The sequence below is a fragment of the Nothobranchius furzeri genome, chromosome 7 (assembly GCF_043380555.1).
Source record: "Nothobranchius furzeri strain GRZ-AD chromosome 7, NfurGRZ-RIMD1, whole genome shotgun sequence".
NCBI lineage: Eukaryota > Metazoa > Chordata > Actinopteri > Cyprinodontiformes > Nothobranchiidae > Nothobranchius > Nothobranchius furzeri.
This window is the reverse complement of record NC_091747.1, coordinates 76,336,684-76,355,650: the sequence shown is the minus strand read 5'-3', so window position 1 is coordinate 76,355,650 and position 18,967 is coordinate 76,336,684. Positions and strand designations below refer to the sequence as shown.

General features: G+C 42.6%; 1 protein-coding gene across 35 annotated transcripts in view; it reads left to right on the top strand.

The window, feature by feature from the left end:
- ptprdb (protein tyrosine phosphatase receptor type Db) overlaps window positions 1-18,967 on the top strand; it is a 324,563-nt gene extending 305,596 nt beyond the window's left edge. For all 35 annotated transcript variants that reach the window (XM_070553775.1, XM_054751605.2, XM_070553783.1 and 32 more), the window contains 6 exons: window positions 9,759-9,937; window positions 10,025-10,151; window positions 12,284-12,409; window positions 12,487-12,641; window positions 15,636-15,771; window positions 15,888-18,967. In XM_070553775.1, coding sequence (XP_070409876.1) covers window positions 9,759-9,937; window positions 10,025-10,151; window positions 12,284-12,409; window positions 12,487-12,641; window positions 15,636-15,771; window positions 15,888-15,956 — 792 coding nt within the window. In that variant the 3' untranslated portion in view covers window positions 15,957-18,967. The remainder of the gene's footprint in view (window positions 1-9,758; window positions 9,938-10,024; window positions 10,152-12,283; window positions 12,410-12,486; window positions 12,642-15,635; window positions 15,772-15,887) is intronic.

Here is an 18,967-nt window from a genome sequence, read left to right as displayed (position 1 = left end):
CATTCAACCCGTTCAGGCAATTTTTGATATATATGACCTCACACAACCTTGACCTTTGACCCTATTACATTGTGTTCCTAATCAGTTCATGTACCCTTCATAGTAATAAAATACACAGGCGAGGGTCCGACTCTCTGGAGGACGCCATGTTGGATTCTATGTTTATTTAGCTGTATTTATGGTTTTGCTGGTGGTTTTTGACTCCTTTGAAAACTGTGCAACAACACTCTTCTTCTTCCTTTTCTCGTGTGTTATTTGGCGGATGGCACTCAACATAAAAAGATGCATTTCTCAAACAATTAATGTATTGGAGCGTGAACCTGAGTCATTAATCTCATATCCTAATTTGAGAGTTACAGCTAGAGTCCAGAGAGTTTTGTTGGCTTTATGAGCATTAGTTAGTAAGGTCCTCACTTGAACAAAAAATACAGCTTGTTTGCAGTGACTTTGGTATTTACTACCCCCTATTGCCAGAAATCTACACACTTTCCCTTTAAGCGCGTTGTCTCTTCAAGACTGGTCCTGGGTGACATTGGAGTTTACAGCGAGGCCGTAGAAATTCTCTGTCTGGATATTTATTGTGGAGATTAATGGACTAAAATGGGTTGCTGCACCGTGACTGTCTTCTCCTTTTTTTGGAGAGTAAAAACTATATTTTGGTTTTTAAATGCTGCCGCTGCACCGTATTAAGAAATGATATTACTGGTTGGTTCGAAATGGGTTGAAATGTTCACATTTCTTCTTTGCTTTACATGCTGATCACTAAAGCGTGCTTTAATTAATATTGCGTTTTCGTAAAACGTAAGAGCAAACAAGGGGGATTTTAATTGACAAAAATAATAAAATCAGCACATTTCCAAGCCAACTGCGGTTAACATTGGCACGTCGGCTTGAAAAATATCTCCTTTTTGCCGTAAATAACACACATTTCATAGCTGTTGTGGGTTATTTATGTGTTCATCAGTGCTTGAGAACTGTAACTTTGGGGAGCGGGTCGTAATTGTGGGCTTTTAATGCGGTGCTGTCTGTGGCGAGGTGTTGGTAGGGTCTGATCGGAGCTGCAGCCAGAGCGTTTTGCCCGACCAGCGGCTGCTGGGAGCTGGTCCACTGTGAAGCAGCCCATGCAGCCGAACGAGGGCTTCCCGGCTAAGAGCTGACCGCAGCGGCCCCGACGACCGCGGGCCAGCGACCCGAGAAATAACATGGGGAGTCCTGCTGCTGCCTGCTGTTGTTTGTTTTCAGTAGTAAATACCTGAATATGCAGAGACTCAACAGGTCATTCAGTTGTGTGGTATCATTCAGATGATCAAATGAAATGTTGCAACATTAATATCAGTTTACCTGATCTTGATCAATAATCACATTGATGAATTGGTGCATGAATAACTACAAACCCTGCTTCCTGCAGCAGCTTTTTCTGCTCTAGATTTATGATCTGCTATTTGTATATTTCAACGAAAAAGACGGAAATGGCATTAATTATTTAGATTTATTTGTGGATTTTTTTGTCGATGTTAACCCTGTTGTGTCTCAGTTCATGAAGCTGTTTTCAATGTTTCCCGCGATGCGAGCAGCTGATTGTGCAGCAGATGGCCGCGGACATGATCAATTTCGAAGTGCTAGTTCTGGATCAAGAGAAAGCCTGCTGTGCTGTGCCGATGATTTTATTTTGCGAGGATGGATTGAGGAAGGGGGACACACATGCTTAAATATCGACTGTCGGCAATAATCAGATTCATACTCATAAAATACTTGTTAACATGTTTTGTGTGTGTGTGTGTGTGTGTGTGTGTGTGTGTGTGTGTGTGTGTGTGTGTGTGTGTGTGTGTGTGTGTGTGTGTGTAACTCTGCCCACTAATCCGTTACGTATTTTGTTTCTTGTTGACATAAATACAAAAATTATGCAAAAGAAAAGTGAAATAATGTACACAACTAAAGTGTATGATCCAGTATCGAACCCGCGACCTTCACCATTGCAGGCGAACGCGTTAGTCACTAGACCACCGGCACTAGGTGCTACATCTCCTCGCAAATACATACCTTTAAAACACTATGAGTGCTGGAGGCTTTACAGCAGCGTATGTAAAATAGAGCCTTTTTTATTATTATAAACTTGTCGCTTCCGTACAAATGTGAAACAATATATCTGACGGAGATTTCTGCGGAGTTTCTGCACTTTCCTGTCAACAGAAACAGACATGCTGTCTGCCGCTGCCTTCCGCCTCCAGGCTTTTTCAGACTAATAACTGAAAACTAAAGACTGCACACGTTAACTGAACAAAGATTACAGCAATACACCACAACTTTCTCGCTACAAATATCGTCAAAACATATTTATGTGCTCAAACGATCTTAGTTTATCAAATTTTCTCTTAGAACAGCCTGAACGGAGTCCGCCATACTTTCTCTGTTTCTCAGTCCTACATGGACCAATCACATAGCTGTTCTGCATTTCTTCATTTGCATGTAAAGGCCGGATTTGCTCACTAGCTAACTAGTGAGCAGTACAGCGGTCGAACTAGTTAACATGTTACACAGAATGCCAGCCAAGTGTGTATTTATTCAAATTCCACAAATTTACTAGTTTTAGGGGCATTTTTCTGCAGCTAGTTAACTAGTGACAGTGTTTTGTGTTCACTACTTAACATGTAAGGCTCAGTTTGCCCTCTATAAGCTAGTGAGAAAAAATTATAATGCAGATATGCTCACTAGTTAACTAGTGAGTGCTTCCTGTCCCATTACAAGTGAACTAGAAAGGCCAAATATGTCAACTAGTTAACTAGTGAAGGTAAATTTGTCACTAGTTAACTAGTAAGAACACATTTTTACATAACAAGTAAACTAGATTGCTCCAAAAACAGCAACTAGTGTGCGTCTTGTGCGCACTAGTTAACTAGTGAGCATATCTGCACCTCACTAGTTAACTAGTGAGCATATCTGCACCTCACTAGTTAACTAGTGAGCAAATCCGCACCTCACTAGTTAACTAGTGAGCAAATCCGCACCTCACTAGTTAACTAGTGAGCAAATCCGCACCTCACTAGTTAACTAGTGAGCAAATCCGCACTTCACTAGTTAACTAGTGAGCAAATCCGCGCCTCACTAGTTAGCTAGTAAGCAAATCCGCACTTCAATAGTTAACTAGTGAGCATATCTGTGCCTCACTAGTTAACTAGTGAGCAAATCCGCACCCTACTAGTTAACTAGTTGGCGTTTTGGGGCCCACTAGTTAACTAGTGAGCATATCTGCACTTTACAAGTTAACTAGTGATGCTTTTTTGCACCTTACTAGTTAACTAGTGGGTGCTTTAGGGCACACTAGTTAACTAGTGAGCAAATCTGCACCTCACTAGTTAACTAGTGAGCAAATCCGCACATCACTAGTTAACTAGTGAGCATATCTGTGCCTCACTAGTTAACTAGTGAGCAAATCCGCACCCTACTAGTTAACATGTTGACATTTTGGGGCCCACTAGTTAACTAGTGAGCATATCTGCACTTTACAAGTTAACTAGTGATGCTTTTTTGCGCCTTACTAGTTAACTAGTGGGCGCTTTAGGGTGCACTAGTTAACTAGTGAGCAAATCTGCACCTCACTAGTTAACTAGTGAGCATATCCGCACCTTACTAGTTAACTTGTGGGCGATTTGGGGCCCACTAGTGAACTAGTGACACTTATTTTGCACCTCACTAGTTAACTAGTGGACATTTGTACCCTCTCTAGTTAACTAGTGAGCAGTTCTGCCTTCACAAGTTTACATGTAAGTGTCACACTGAAGCCACTACTAGTTCACTAGCTGAGGTTCCTCTGGCCAGCATGTTAACTTGTGTGCCGCATGCAAATGTTTGGGGTGGGATTTTACGAAATTCCGCACTGTGATTGGTTGTCATATTTTATTTTGACACAGGGAGCCAATAGAGAGTCTTAATTTGAGAAATTCTCCGCCTCCTAATTAGAATTCTGCGCAACTAGCTAGCTAGTGTGAATGTAGACTTGAACTAGTTTACTAGTATACATTTATGTCCTCACTAGTTAACTAGTTTGGACAATGGATGCATCAACTAGGTAACTAGTGAGCCTGCTGCCATCAACTAGCTAGCTAGTGAGCCATTAATGGTTCACTAGTTAACTAGTGGCACTGACCTACTCCAACTAGTTAACTAGTTAGGAGTTAAGCCTTCACTAGTTAACTAGTGTGCACATTTTGGCCATCAATAGTTAACTAGTGAGACACAAAAAACCTTCAACTAGCTGACTGGTATGCACTTTGGCCTTTACTAGTTAACTAGTGAGCCATTTATGTGACAACTAGTTAACTAGTGAAGCCAAAATGTGTTCACTAGTTAACTAGTGCACATTTATGTCTACCACAAGTTAACTAGTGTGCACATTTTGGCCATCACTAGTTAACTAGTGAGACACAAAAACCTTCAACTAGCTGACTGGTATGCATTTTGGTCTTTACTAGTTAACTAGTGAGCCATTTATGTGTCAACTAGTTAACTAGTGAAGCCAAAATATGTTCACTAGTTAACTAGTGCGCATTTATCTCTACCACAAGTTAACTAGTGTGCACATTTTGACCCTCACTAGTTAACTAGTGAGACAAATACCTTCAAGTAGCTGACTGCTATGCATTTCTGCTTTTACTAGTTAACTAGTGAGCAGTTTTTGTGTCAACTAGTTAACTACTGAAGCCTAAATGTGTTCACTAGTTAACTAGTGCGCATTTCTGCTGTCACTAGTTAACTAGTGGGCACATTTTCACCCTCGATATTTAACTAGTTGACACAAACATGTCTAACTAGTTAACTAGTGGACAGAAATGGCTTACATGTTCATGACAATTCTGGCTGATATCCTGATATCAGAATAAATGCTCATTTGGCTTGCCATACGCCTCCCCCCGAGAGGCTCCCAGTCGGGGAGAGGAGGAGATGCGCGCAAATATTAGATAAAACGTATAATTGCCAGCAGGTCTGGTCTTTGCTGACTGATCACTTGTCTGCTAATGACTGACTCTGATTATGAAGCAGAATATTGACTCTGATGAAGAAATTCACTCATCCAGCCGGGAAGATTGGCGCTGCTGCAGCGTCAGACAGCTGGTGCTGCACGAGAGGTGTGTGGAGTTTACAAGTTCCAAACGTTGGGTTTGATGTTGGTTTAACCTTCTCTGGGACGTGATGGATGTAGAAACGATGGTAAAACGCCGCTAACGTGACAGACGTAGCGACTATGTAAAAAAAAAAAGCTGTAAAAAAGAGGCAGAGGCAGATGCGTTGTATGGAAGTCAAGTGTGCCACATAATCATAAAAAAAGTAAAATATAAAATTTAAAAAGAGATTTATATATTTATATATAAATTAGAACTTTCCAAATATAATTAAAAGTTCTAAATATTGCAAAAATACGAAGGAACATCTGTTGGTCAGGCTGAAAAGTTTGGGAACCACTGCTCTAAGTGATAAGTGAATATTGTTTCTTATTATATTTTATGTGCAGTTTTTTAGGGCTTTTATGTTTTCTGTAGAGATTGGTATGCTGAAAATCATTTAATGTTTTGCATAAAGCATGAGGTTTTGGTTAGTAATGGATTGGAAGAATAACAAATGACTGAATTAAATAGTGGGGCGTGTCTGTCAGTGCGCCCCAGGGCAGCTGTGGCTACATCGTAGCTCATCACCATCAGTGTGTGAATGTGTGTGAATGGATGAATGATACACTGTAGTGTAAAGCGCTTTGGAGTCCTTAAGCTTGGTTTATGCTTGACGCATTCACTTTCCGCGCGGTGATGCGGCTCGCGGATGGAACGCGCTTCACAACTCGCAGCGTTTATGGTTCATGTGGCTTGTCTCTGCGGTGAGCCAATATTCTCCTAAACTGAACGGGGCAGCATGGAGCTCTACAGCTTGCATCCAACACTACACCATAGTAGAAGTAGAAATCACTGTTTACAACATGGCATTTCAGCATTTTTAACAGCGTTCTCGTCTTTTCCGACAGTGCGAGCTATTTCTCTCCAAGAATTATTAACAACATGTTGATCACGGTGATCTCTGAGAGCTGAATCATACAAATGTCTGTATTTACGAACCTCTGCCGTGCCGGTCCGCCATGTTTTTCCGCGTCCGACCGTCCGCGTGGTTAGAAATTTTCCGAGGTGCGCGTTGCGGAAATCTTGGGCCGTGCGGAGACGCGGTGGAGGGGCGTGGTTGTTAAAATGACGCAAAATGACGCAACTTTTCCGCGCGGAGCCGTGCGGACCTCGCGGACGCGTCAAGCATAAACCAACCTTTACTCTGAGAGGCGCTATACAAGTGCGGACCATTTATCATTTATAGTGTTGATCAGGCAGAGCTTTGTTGCCAGCGTTCCACTGCACAATGGCTTCAAACACGTATTTAAAAGTGTTAGTTTTTACGTAAACCATTGGATGAAATTACACAAACTGACTGAGCTCTAGTTAAGGCGCTTGCAATAGTGTGTGTGTGTGTGTGTGTGTGTGTGTGTGTGTGTGTGTGTGTGTGTGTGTGTGTGTGTGTGTGTGTGTGTGTGTGTGTGTGTGTGTGTGTGTGTGTGTGTGTGTGTGTGTGTGTGTGTGCGTGCGTGCGTGTGTTTGGGGGAGGGTACATTGGAACTTTGTCCCCCCCAGTTTGAAAATCCTAGCTGCGCCCCTGGAGTTACCCACATCTTTAGCTGCATTTCTCATTCCATGGATGCACCAGTTTGACTTCATAGTAAAGGTGGCCAATCAGACTTTCTGACTAGGGGTGGGAATTGGTAATTTTTTATCATTATCAAAGGCATTGTCCATTCAGTCTATCGATCCAATTCCTTATCACTTCTGAGTAGTTCAATAGGTGACATAAAACTACTAGCATACGGCCTCCTGCATTATAACTGTCGGTTTATTCATGATAAACAATCATTTTTTCCTGTCTCAGTTGGAAACGTCTTTCCAAATGTTCTCCTTTACGCTCCCTGTGAAGGCAGAGTCATCTTCTTGTTTGGTGCAGTGTTGCTGAAGCTTTTGCAGAGTGGGAACAATCTCACCACAGATCGGACTTTAGTCGCTGGAGTCTGCTAGTGTGGAGATGTGTGTATAAGGTAGATGACGCTAACACGATAGGTAGTGTTAGTTGATAGGTTATCTGCAGTATTAACAGGAGAGGACATGCGAATGTCACCGCTGCTGCTGCTTTGAAACTCACTAGTCCAGAGCGGGTCAGAACACCTCATTAACTCCAAGTTATCGCGTATTTTGTGCCCAAAGGATTTTCTTTCCCCTGATGAAATATCTACTATGCAATTATTGCAAGTTACCCTGTTGTCATCCTTTCTTGTAAAGTATAACCGAACTTTTGAGCATTTGTGCCGCTTAGACGCCATGTTTCCTGCTTCCGTAAGCCACGCAACATGCGTGGTGACATCATTTGCGCCGAATGGAATTGATAAGAGGAATCATTTGCAAAAGTGCCGAACGATTACTAAGAATTGAAACAATAGGACCCGGTTCACGACAAGAACCGGTTTTGGATTCCCAACGCTATTTGCAGTCTGTTGCTGTCGTTGTGTCCTTGGGCAAGACACTTAACCCACGTTGCCTGCTGGTGGTGGTCGGAGGGACTGGTGGCGCCAGTGCTCGGCAGCCTCGCCTCTGTCAGTGCGCCCCAGGGCAGCTGTGGCTACATCGTAGCTCATCCCCACCAGTGTGTGAATTTGTGTGTGAATGGGTGAATGACTGATTATGTTGTAAAGTGCCTTGGGGGGTTCCAGGACTCTAAGGCGCTTTATCAAATACAGACCATTTACCATTTTACCATTTACCATTTCTGACAATATAAGATTTATGTCCAATGAGGCATTGTCGTTACAAATAAATTAATTGTCAAACACATTCCTTCTTTTTTGTGTTAAAATTCGTTTCAGCTTGCTATGCGTTTCCCAAATCCTGCAGGAAAACAACTACTTTACTTTAACAACATCTTTAAACTTATTGAGCTAAGACCGTTAGCATTGGCATTCTCTGTCAGTTCAGATTGGAATGCATTATGGTCTGTTCTCGCCAATCTAACGTACACTAGCTGTATTATTACTCTTGACGGGTTTATGGGGCATTGTAGAATCAGTGAGAAGTTACGGTGAAAGATTTCAACACTACTACAAATTAGACTCATAAAATACTGCACTATATAGTGAACAAGTAAAGAAGTCTTACTCTCTTGCAAGGAGTTTAATCTAGTCAAGACAATAAAATGGTTTTATAATGTTTAAAATGTGCAGGAGTTTGGCTTAGCATTTTTAAAGGCTGCATTAAAAGACCAAGAAAGGATAGAGCGGTTGAAAATCCCACCAAATACAGACATGAGAGCTAAAGAAACAAGTGAGAACATAAAGGTTATTTTACTTTGTTTCTCTTTTATTTTGTTTACCTCTTCCCCGGTGGGTTCTCTGGACTTGACTGGTCCACTTTAGGGGCATATATAGAGAAAGCAGGTGGCTTAGATTTTTCTTGGAATGGTTTGTGTCTGCTCAGTCGCTCAGAAGGTAAAGTCAACACATCTCAGCTCCTTGCAGCCCCCTTCATCCCATGCCCCGGCATTCCTCTCCTCTGAATGACAGTAAATGGAGCGCTCGCTGGTGTTTTTTCAGCCCTGTGTGAGTGTAAAAGATGTGCCACGGTTGTCCCAGTCCATGGATTTGTGTGTGTCAAACGCTTACAGGACGTCGTGTCAGGAACTTCCTTCTCAATCAACAAAAAGGCAAAGAAAAGCGTGGGGAATTTTTCATGGGTGACTTCACACAGGAGATGTGTGGGAAAACCAACAAATGTGGTGGTTCTGATATTTTCTTTCCCCTCTTGTTAAGTTCAAAGAAAGTACTGGCATGCATGAAGCCGGTGTTCATTTATTGACAATGCAGAGCCAAATTCAGTAGAGAGGATAAGTAGACTCCGAGATGTTGGAAGGAGGGTTCACGGTGCCCAGATGCCTGGTGAACTTGTGATCAGTGGGATTTTCCAGCTTTGTCTGCCTGTGTTATAAAAAAAAACCAAGGTACTGCTGTTTCCCTCCCTGCCTCTGATGGTCGGGGCCCGGTTCACGAGACCCCATTGTCTCCCCTACGTCTGCGGTCTCTGCCCATCTTCTGTTCTGTCTTTCATTCTAGGCCAAGTCATCCAATGGTTGACTGTCTTTGTTGGAGTCGTTATGTGTCTGCACACATATGTACATACGTATGAACATGTCTTTTTTCAGGGAGGGGGTGGTGAGTTTTATTTTTGTTATTGCTGGTGCAGACTCAAGTGTGGTTCACATATGTGAGCTGAGACAGTGTGGGGCCTTGTGGTTTCCTGAACCCCGACTCTTGATTTTCTTCTCGTATTCATCTTATTATATTCCCTCTTGCGTTCCCTACCGTGGTCCCGAACCCTCGAAGTCGCCCCTGCTTTGTTTATCCAATTTAAGATGTCTGACTGAATTTCCGGAGGCCAGCCTAGTTCACCCGACCTTCCAGTTTCGCTTGTCCGGCCTGACAGAGGAATACCAGTTCTAGTGCTGAATGAATTTCTCCTTGAATTTGTGTGAAGTTTCTTTTTAAATTTTCTGTCCTTCCTTTGATTCATATTTCCTTTGAGTGGGATGTCATCTCACCAGTATAACATCCTAAGTTTTGCGCTTAAAAATAGAACATGCCTATTTTTCATGGATAAAATTTGCAACATTTCTGTGTTTTGTATGTGTTTGGTTTCCAGCGTCTGGCCAGTGCCAAGGCTCACACATCACGGTTCGTCAGTGCCAATCTGCCATGCAACAAGTTCAAGAACCGGCTGGTGAACATCATGCCCTACGAGACGACACGCGTGTGTCTGCAGCCAATCAGAGGAGTGGAAGGATCTGACTACATCAATGCCAGCTTCATTGATGGATACAGGTTAGAGCTGAACATTAGCAGCTATGATTAGTTATTAATAGATCTGGTGGAGGTTTTAATGCCTGTATCGGGCCCTTGTCCCTGCAGGCAGCAGCGGGCGTATATAGCAACTCAAGGTCCTCTAGCAGAGACCACAGAGGACTACTGGAGAATGCTGTGGGAACACAACTCCACCATAGTCGTCATGCTGACCAAGCTGAGAGAAATGGGACGGGTATGGTGAAACACACACACACACACACACTTAGTCAAAGGAATTATAAAACCAGGTTTTTACTAAGTTGGCATTCAAATGTACAAATCAGATTTTTGTTTTGTGGAGGTCAAAGACCAAGATTAGCTCAATTGTTTCCTCTTGAGCCTAAGCCTCTCTATTGCAGATGTTTTTTACAGTAAAGTGAGATGTTCTTTGTAGTTTTGTAAGAATTTGTAACTTTAACTCAATCAACCTAAATGATTTCTGTGCATTACCTAAATAATCCCTTTATTTTAAAATAATATGTTAAACAGTGTTGGTGGTTTGGAGAAGGGTACAAAGTTGCTGGCAGCGTTCAGCTCAGCAGCAGACAAACGGGTGAAAACCAAAGAGTTTTATGAAGAATAAAGTAAAAACGAAATTCTTCTTGTAACAAATCCAGCTGGACAAGAACAGACTGGCCACCCCTGCACAGGTCGGCAGGACAGAGACACAGACTGAGAAACGGAGGACTAGATTTACTGGCAGGTTGAGAGAATGAGTGATTACCAAAAAAACAGCTGAGTGTGGCAGAGCAAACCAGAGAAAAACCAAAAAACAGGGAATCAGAGTTAAGTTTCAATGTGAAACTAATAACTATACACTGAACTTGTTTACAAAAACGCAGAATTGTGCCAAGTCAAATGACACGACAACTTCAGGGTGATTAGATGTAGCGGTTACAGATACAGGACTGTATGTTTATGACCTTTAGCTTTAGCCTTTAGCTGACTAATAGATCACAGTCTGTCAGACTCGGGCCACACTAGTCCAGCACCATCACACTCAGCACCGGGGCTCCACAAGGATGTGTTTCGAGTCCACTCCTGTTTACAATCTACTCATCCGACTGCTCCCCTTTCCATCTCTCAAACACCATTATAAAGTTTGCGGATGATACCACCGTGGTCGGACTCATCTCGAAGGAGGATGAGACGGACCACAGAGATGAGGTCGACAGACTGACAGAGTGGTGTTCAGTTAATAACCTCCAACTGAACACCACGAAAACTAAAGAAATTATCTTCGACTTCAGGAAGGGCAGAGCAGACCCGGCCCCACTGTACATTCATGGAAACTGTGTGGAGAGGGTGCACTCCATGAGGTTTCTGGGCGTGCAGATCTCTGACGATCTCTCCTGGACCGCAAATACCACGGCAGTGGTAAAAAAAAGGCCCAGCAGCGTCTCCACTTTCTGAGAGTGCTCAGGAGGAACAACCTGGAGGAGAGGCTGCTGGTGACTTTCTACAGAGCCACCATAGAAAGCATCATAACGTACAGCATAACAGCATGGTACGCAGGGTGCTCAGCTGTAGACAGGAAAGTACTGCAGAGGGTCATCAACACTGCCCAGAAGATCACTGGCTGCTCTCTGTCCAGCCTGGAGGTCATTGCAAACTCTTGGTACCTCAGCAGAGCGAGTAATGTCATCAAGGACCAGTCTCACCCCAGCAATCAAGTCTTTCAACTATTACCATCAGGTCGACGGTACAGGTCACATAAAACCAGGTCAAACAGATTCAGGGATAGCTTCTTTCCCAGGGCGATCTCTATAGTAAATAAGCATAAAACAATTAAACCTGCTTAGCGACTTGTCAAGGTCACCATCAACTATTATGCTGCTATTCTAATGCCATTTTATACATAATATTTTAGCTGCTATTCCGTATATATTGTACTTACCATTGTTTTGTTTTAGGGGACCTTTTATATTTGTAAATATTATTGTATTGTGCACCAAGGGAGTGGCACTCCAATTTCGTTGTATCCTGTACAATGACAATAAAGGCTATTATTATTATTATTACTAGCTAATGTTGACATAAAGCTGTATTAGGTTTCACCTTCAGATCAGCCTTTAAAATATAAAAGACAGTTTATTTTACAAAAGGGAAGCACCTTTTGATCACAGACTTTATAAAATGACGTTTTTCAGGTGAAATGTTTCAGGATTAAACATTTAAAGCCAACATGAACAATGCTAGGTATTAAAAGTTTTCATCACAGAGGAATTGTTGCAATGAAGAAGCCTAAATTCGTACCTCTGGAAATCCAAATCCCTCAAGCATGAGGTAGAGTTCTAATAAAGGTCTTTGTCCTGTCTGCTACAGGAGAAGTGTCACCAGTACTGGCCTGCAGAGCGCTCAGCCAGGTACCAGTACTTTGTGGTGGATCCAATGGCTGAATACAACATGCCTCAGTACATCCTCCGAGAGTTCAAAGTGACCGATGCCAGAGTGAGTCGTCAGCTTACTCCTGTGTTTGAATTCATGTAGAAATAAAACAAAATACCAATCTGACTTCACGTCTTCAGGACGGCCAGTCACGGACAGTTCGTCAGTTCCAGTTCACTGATTGGCCAGAGCAAGGCGTGCCAAAATCAGGGGAAGGATTCATTGATTTTATCGGCCAAGTGCACAAAACTAAAGAGCAGTTTGGCCAGGACGGGCCCATTTCTGTGCACTGCAGGTATGTCTAATGTCTCCTTAAAACACCTCAGCACTTCATAGATTATTTATAGTGAGGGTTTATAAAGTGGAGTGACTGATGGGATGAAAGCATCATCTGGGACTGTCCAACACCATCAAAATACTTTCATCCTATCTAGCTCAGGCATCCAGTCATTCTAAAGGCTGACCCTGAGAGACAAAACACTTAACTTAGAATAACTGAGACGAAGTGGAAACCCGTACTGTTGTCTGACCCATTGAAATTAAATTTGACTTTTTTATTTATTTGTAAATAACTTCCTCTTTGTGGAAGGAAACGCCGGCTAAATGCCAGCATCCTCGAAGCTGAGGGATTTCATGATGAATGTGTAACTTGCATTTGTGGACGCGTCCAGTTCATTACTTTCACCTAGATGGTTGTGTTTTTGAAAAACTGAATCCAGTAAGATGATGCCGAACTGTGCAACAGCAGAGTCTGGGTGCTAAAGTGGCCCGCTTGCAGTTCAGGCGACTAATTAATAAAACGTAAGATCCTCATCAAGAAAGACTCTGCACAAGAACTAAAAATGGTATCTAGTTAAGGATGAGCACATTCATAAAGCACACACACACAACTTCTGGATGTGTTTTCTTCCTGAATCAGAACTCAGCTGGACATCTGAAGCAAACGCCTCATGTTTGTCACCATAATTCAATTCAATTCAATTTTATTTATATAGCGCCAAATCACGACAAGAGTCGTCTCAAGGCACTTCACATTATAAACATTCCAATTCAGGACAGTTCATTAAGCCAATCAGAAATAATGTTTCCTATATAAGAAACCCAGCAAATTGCATCAAGTCATTGACTAGTATGAGCAATCCTCATACTAAGCAAGCATGCAGCGACAGTGGAGAGGAAAACTCCCTTTTAACAGGAAGAAACCTCCAGAGAATCCTGGCTCAGTATAAGCAGCCATCCTCCACGACTCACTGGGGATGGAGAAGACAGAGCAGACACACACACACGCGCGCGCGCGCACACACACACACACACACGCACACACACAAAGACAAGTAATGTAACAACATATGAAAGTCACTCAGAAGAAAAAGGAGCAAGATTTGTATTTTTGTTTCCGAAATGTGAAGCGTGACGCTGTAATTTCTTTAGCTGTAGTAAAAAAAGACATCTGGCAACAACGCAAACATCTTTTTTTTTTTTTTTTTTGCAGAAAGGCTTTTAGCGCCTCTACTTGTTGTTTTAAAGACATTCAAGTCATTTAGACCAGAGGAAAGAGCCGCAGCGAACTCCACTTCAGTCGCCATGTTCGACAAACTCGGCGTTGTGGTGTGTGACGTACGCTACTCAGCGCTGATTGGCTCGGTTAGAATTCTCAGGGGGTGGGGCTATTTGAATAGGAGAGTTCCCAGAGCCTTTCTCTGTGCAGAATTAAACAGAGGAGGAGTCTGGCAGGCCAGGCTAACGAATTTGAGCCTGAAGATATTAAACCTGTTGTGTTCCTGAGCCTGACTGTTTTTATTCGAGGTTTTTAAATGGTTTTAAAAAAGGCCTGACCCTAATGGGCTCGACACACGGGAGGCGACAAACGACCGCGATCAGCGAAATTTGTCACCGTCCCTTTTATTACCTGACACACGGGAGGCGATCCGCGGCCAGCGGCAAAGCCGTCTACGCGTTCTGTTCCATGGCGAAATCGAAACTTCCGTTTTGCTTGCCTGTGTCAGGTTGGAGAGAATTAAGGTTATTTAAGCGGTTCAGAGATAATAAAGTGATAGATATGATGTTTCACAAGGTGCTGCTAGAGTTATGTGAAATTTTACTTCTGATTTTACTATAAATCATAATAATAATCAACTTCTCCATGTTTGCTCGGAGATGTACGGAGCATCCTGTCCGCTCATTGGTCAGTGAATGAAACCTTCGTTGATTGGTCCTCGTCCGAGCGACAGCGATGAAAAGTTGAAAATATTTCAACTTTCTGGGATCGCGTCGCTGGGTCGCCTGTGCACGACACGTGCACGAGCACAAAATTTCACACGCACGTTTTTCGCGTTTCGCTTGGTAGGAGGGAGACCCGCGATTATCGCTTTGTCGCGCACGTCTCATTGAAAATGAATGGAGGAGAGGCGATGTCGCCTCCCGTGTGTCGAGCCCATAACCCCCCAAGACGCTTTACAACACAATCAGTCATTCACCCATTCACACACATTGTAGCCACATCTGCCCTGTGCATGGCGAGTCACTTAACCCACCTTGCCTGCTGGTGGGTTAAGTGTCTTGCCCAAGGACACAACAGCAGCAACAGACTGAGCAGGACTCGAACCTGCAACCTTCCAATTATGGGTGAGCTCTTAACTCCTGTGCCACCGTCGCCCCGTCGCCCTTTAGGTGTGTTTTAACAGGTCAATAAAAATATGTCATTCTGAAGGGTGGTCTTTAGTTCTGCAGAAGCTTGTACCGCCATTACCTTTCACCCATCCTTCACAATAAGAGCCTCAAACTCACAAAAGCATTGTCATCCAGACCAATTTCTTATATTTGCTGTTGTCTGCTAAAACTGAGTACAGCCTAAACCAGTATTTGGTTTTCCAGATTTAACCCACAGCATTCGTGATAAAATAACTTCTTATAAAACCCTTTTTTTATTTATTTGCTCTACTTTTCTCAGTATCTTGACTTTTTCTCTTGTAGTATTTTGCCTTCATCACAGTTTATCACATTTCACTTTGAAGTTGGAGAAAATCTTCCTTGTTACTGTTTTTTTTTCTCAAAGTGACCCTTCTATACCATCTTACAAAGCTGAAACAAATGTGACGCGTTTCAGTGAACCGTGGCGGCTGTACGCGCAAAACTCAGCTGTTTCTTCCACAAAATCATGCCATAAAAAAGCCTAATATTCTCTCAGGTTCAGCATTTAATGTGTTTAATAATTATATTAGAATAACATGTTCTAAAAGCGGGCCTAGGCTCTAAATACTCGACTCTCAAATCTTTTTACCCCCATCAGTGCTGGAGTGGGGCGGACTGGTGTGTTCATCACCCTCAGTATCGTCCTGGAGAGGATGCGGTACGAGGGCGTTGTGGACATCTTCCAGACGGTGAAGATGCTGCGCACTCAGAGACCTGCCACCGTTCAGACAGAGGTGAGCGTCTTTACTTGTATACAGCTCAGTTTATCTTAAAAAGCACTTACCTACATTTTCTTCTTTATGACGTTTGTTTCTGTCACTAACTGGATTTCTTCTGTGCTCCCCGCCAGGACCAGTACCAGTTCTGCTACCGGGCCAGTCTGGAGTACTTGGGAAGCTTTGATCACTATGCAACATAAAGCCAGTTGCTGTCTGTCACGCCACGTTCAGCCGAGTGCTCCCCTTTTTTTGTAGTCTCTCTCACACACACACACACACACACACACATCCACAAAAACACACAACCTGAATAAGCGCGCCTGGCTGGAGAGTGTGCGTGAAGACGTTGCCACCACATCGGAGAATTAAGGGAGGACATCTGCTTATCCCGTATCCAGAAAAACAGCACTTCTAACTGAGCCATAGCAACCCGCTTGATGAGGGGGTGTCTCCTTCCACCTTCAGCCCAAACAAAAACATACGTCGGGGGGGTCGAGTTTGAAGCAGCAGCTTCAAACCACTGCTCCAAACAGAATACTTGATGAAAAAAGGATTGTTTTTATTTGTTCTCAGTGCTTCTGCGAGCACCCAGATAGCTTTGTGTTGTTTTGGTGTGGAACTCTCACCTTGTCCACCACCAGTGTAGCATCACCAAACTACAACACAGAACCAACGCTACGGTATTTTGATTTGCTCACGGGGAAACTCTGATGATCCCATCAGAAGGTTCGTCACGTGGAAGTCTACCAGTCCATCTATGGAGGCCTTGTAGACTGAAGGAACTGAGACTTTGAAGCACAGAGAGACTGAAAACACGGAGCACACAAGATTAAAAGACAAAAAAACACATATTTAAAAAGAAAAGCACCATTTTTGTTTCTCTTTGATTTCTTTCGGAAACAGACTTTTGTTTCCTCTGAATGAGCAGAGGACATGTCTACCACATGGTAACAAGCACCAACAGTTAGACCTTATGCTTTGCCGTCTAAAATAAGGGAAGTGCACGAGGTTCAAAATGCACACCACAAAGTAAAACATTACTTTAATTTTTTAGAAAGAGATATGACTATATTGTTTTTTAAAAAACGTGCGTGTTCCCGTTGGCACATTCTGTTGTTTTCTAATGGTTTTGTCCCCACTGACTACAAAGGCAAGGTTGTATCTCGATTTCTGTGTAATCCAATGAGCTGTAGCCATTTTTAAAAGTGTACAATCAAATCAAACATGGAAAATGTTCACAATTCTGCAACAGAAGCCACCGTTTGTTGAGTGTCACTCTCATGTTTGCAGCACCCTGTTGTTGTTCTAAAGAAGCTCACACACGCGGGGTGTCCCTGTCTCCGTGGCGTCGGAGACGTGAAGACGGAGCGTTCCCGGTGTCGCAACAAGTTGTTCTGTGGAGAGAACCAGACAGACACAAGTGCAGAAAACATGCACAGGAAAAAACAAGTATTTATGTGTCAAAATAAGCTTCACAAGGATTCCTAAAGAGAGGGGTGTAGAAAAGGGTGGCAGCGTTGAGGAGGGGACAAATTTCTCACTGGAATGCTCACCTTAGACTTTTCTCTCTGTCCAATTCAGTGTGCAATAAGTAGATCTGTTCTATATTTTTGTGTCCAAGTCACTAACTGCAGTTTTACGCCATGAGTAAAATGAGAATGAAATCGATGTTGGACGTTTCTTTGGTTCCCGCCACCATTCTCTGACCTCTGTCATCACGTCACAGATCCAGTAGATGATGTCATCATCCTCCCGTGGGTCACGGCGAGCTGAGAATGATTAAGTCATGTTTCAGACAGCATCTTTTGATTTTAGATTTCTAGTGCCTTATATTACACGCCTATTTTGATAACGTTAATGGCTTTTTGTGTGTTATTGAGTGTGTGCGAATGTGCGTTTTATGTGAAATTTGAATGTTCATGCTTTTTGTTCAAACGTATTTTGTGTTTTCTGGCTGTGAATTTTCCATCTGTGTGGGCTGGAGAGGTGCAGCCATTATTTCAACCCCGAACTTCATATCCCAGATAAAGCTCTGTAGAAAGCTGGACAGACAAAGAGTTTGAGCTTTTCCATCGTTTCTTTCACCTGCACGAGCTTTTTGTGTGTTTCAGTGTGCCTGACGTAAACTTTTGGCCACACACACACACACACCGAGCTCAGAGAAGTGCTTGGCTATGCACAAATCCTCACAGAGCTCGACGACAGTGGGTATTTTTGTTATTTTGAACAACAGGACTAAAGAGAAAAAAAAATAACGACACTATTGGATTGTGTAACCCACCTGAAACCAGTGAAACTCCCATTTGTGTCCCGTGGTTTTGGTTGGGTTTTTTGGGTCTAAACTCATGTATGTTCTCCAATAGTGACAAAGGCAAAGAGAAGTTCAGGTGCTACCAACACAACAGATGTAGTCATTTTTTTAATATGTCTCCATTAACTTTTGACCACATAAGTGATGGTCCACGGTTAGACACCATTTACCCAGTTTTTTGTATGCATGGTACCACTTTTGAGATGCCCCTTTGGTCACAGCGGTCATGGGAAGACTTGCACTTTCTCTCTTTGTACTATGCACTAATACTAGTATCTGTAAGAGCCCCCCCTCCCAAAAATAGGAGACTTACTTGAACTCATCGAAGATGGATCCTGTACTGCTCACATGGTTGTGTATATGTAAATACCACAGAACACAGAGAGTAAGTGAAATGCATATAGAAATGGATGACTATGTATGGATTAATTATAAAGCGTAGGGAGAGGTTTATCAGATATACGGAGAGAGATCTAACAAAAATGATGCACCTGAATCACAGTTTTATGGCACAGCAGTGTGTGCAATACACCACATTGTGGATTTGTGGTCCCACGAGCAAGAGGTTTCACAAAAGCGTGTTCTATTTTACCCCCAATGTATCATGTAGATGGATAAAACTGGAGTTTATAAATTGTATAAAAATGAAATTATGGTGTGTTACTTGGATCGGTTACCTCCAATTGGTCTGTACTTGTAAACTTTTTATTTTGTTTTGTTTTCGGATCTAAGTCAACAAGTGCTTTTATTTTTTTTTTTCCCCTTACGTTCGTATTCGAAGCGGGTGAAGATTAAAACAACAACAAAAAACAATGACAAAAAAAACAAAGTCTGTACGGATTTCTGTTCTTTATCGACACAGGTTTCATTTGTTACAAATAAACTCAAGTGAAATAATTA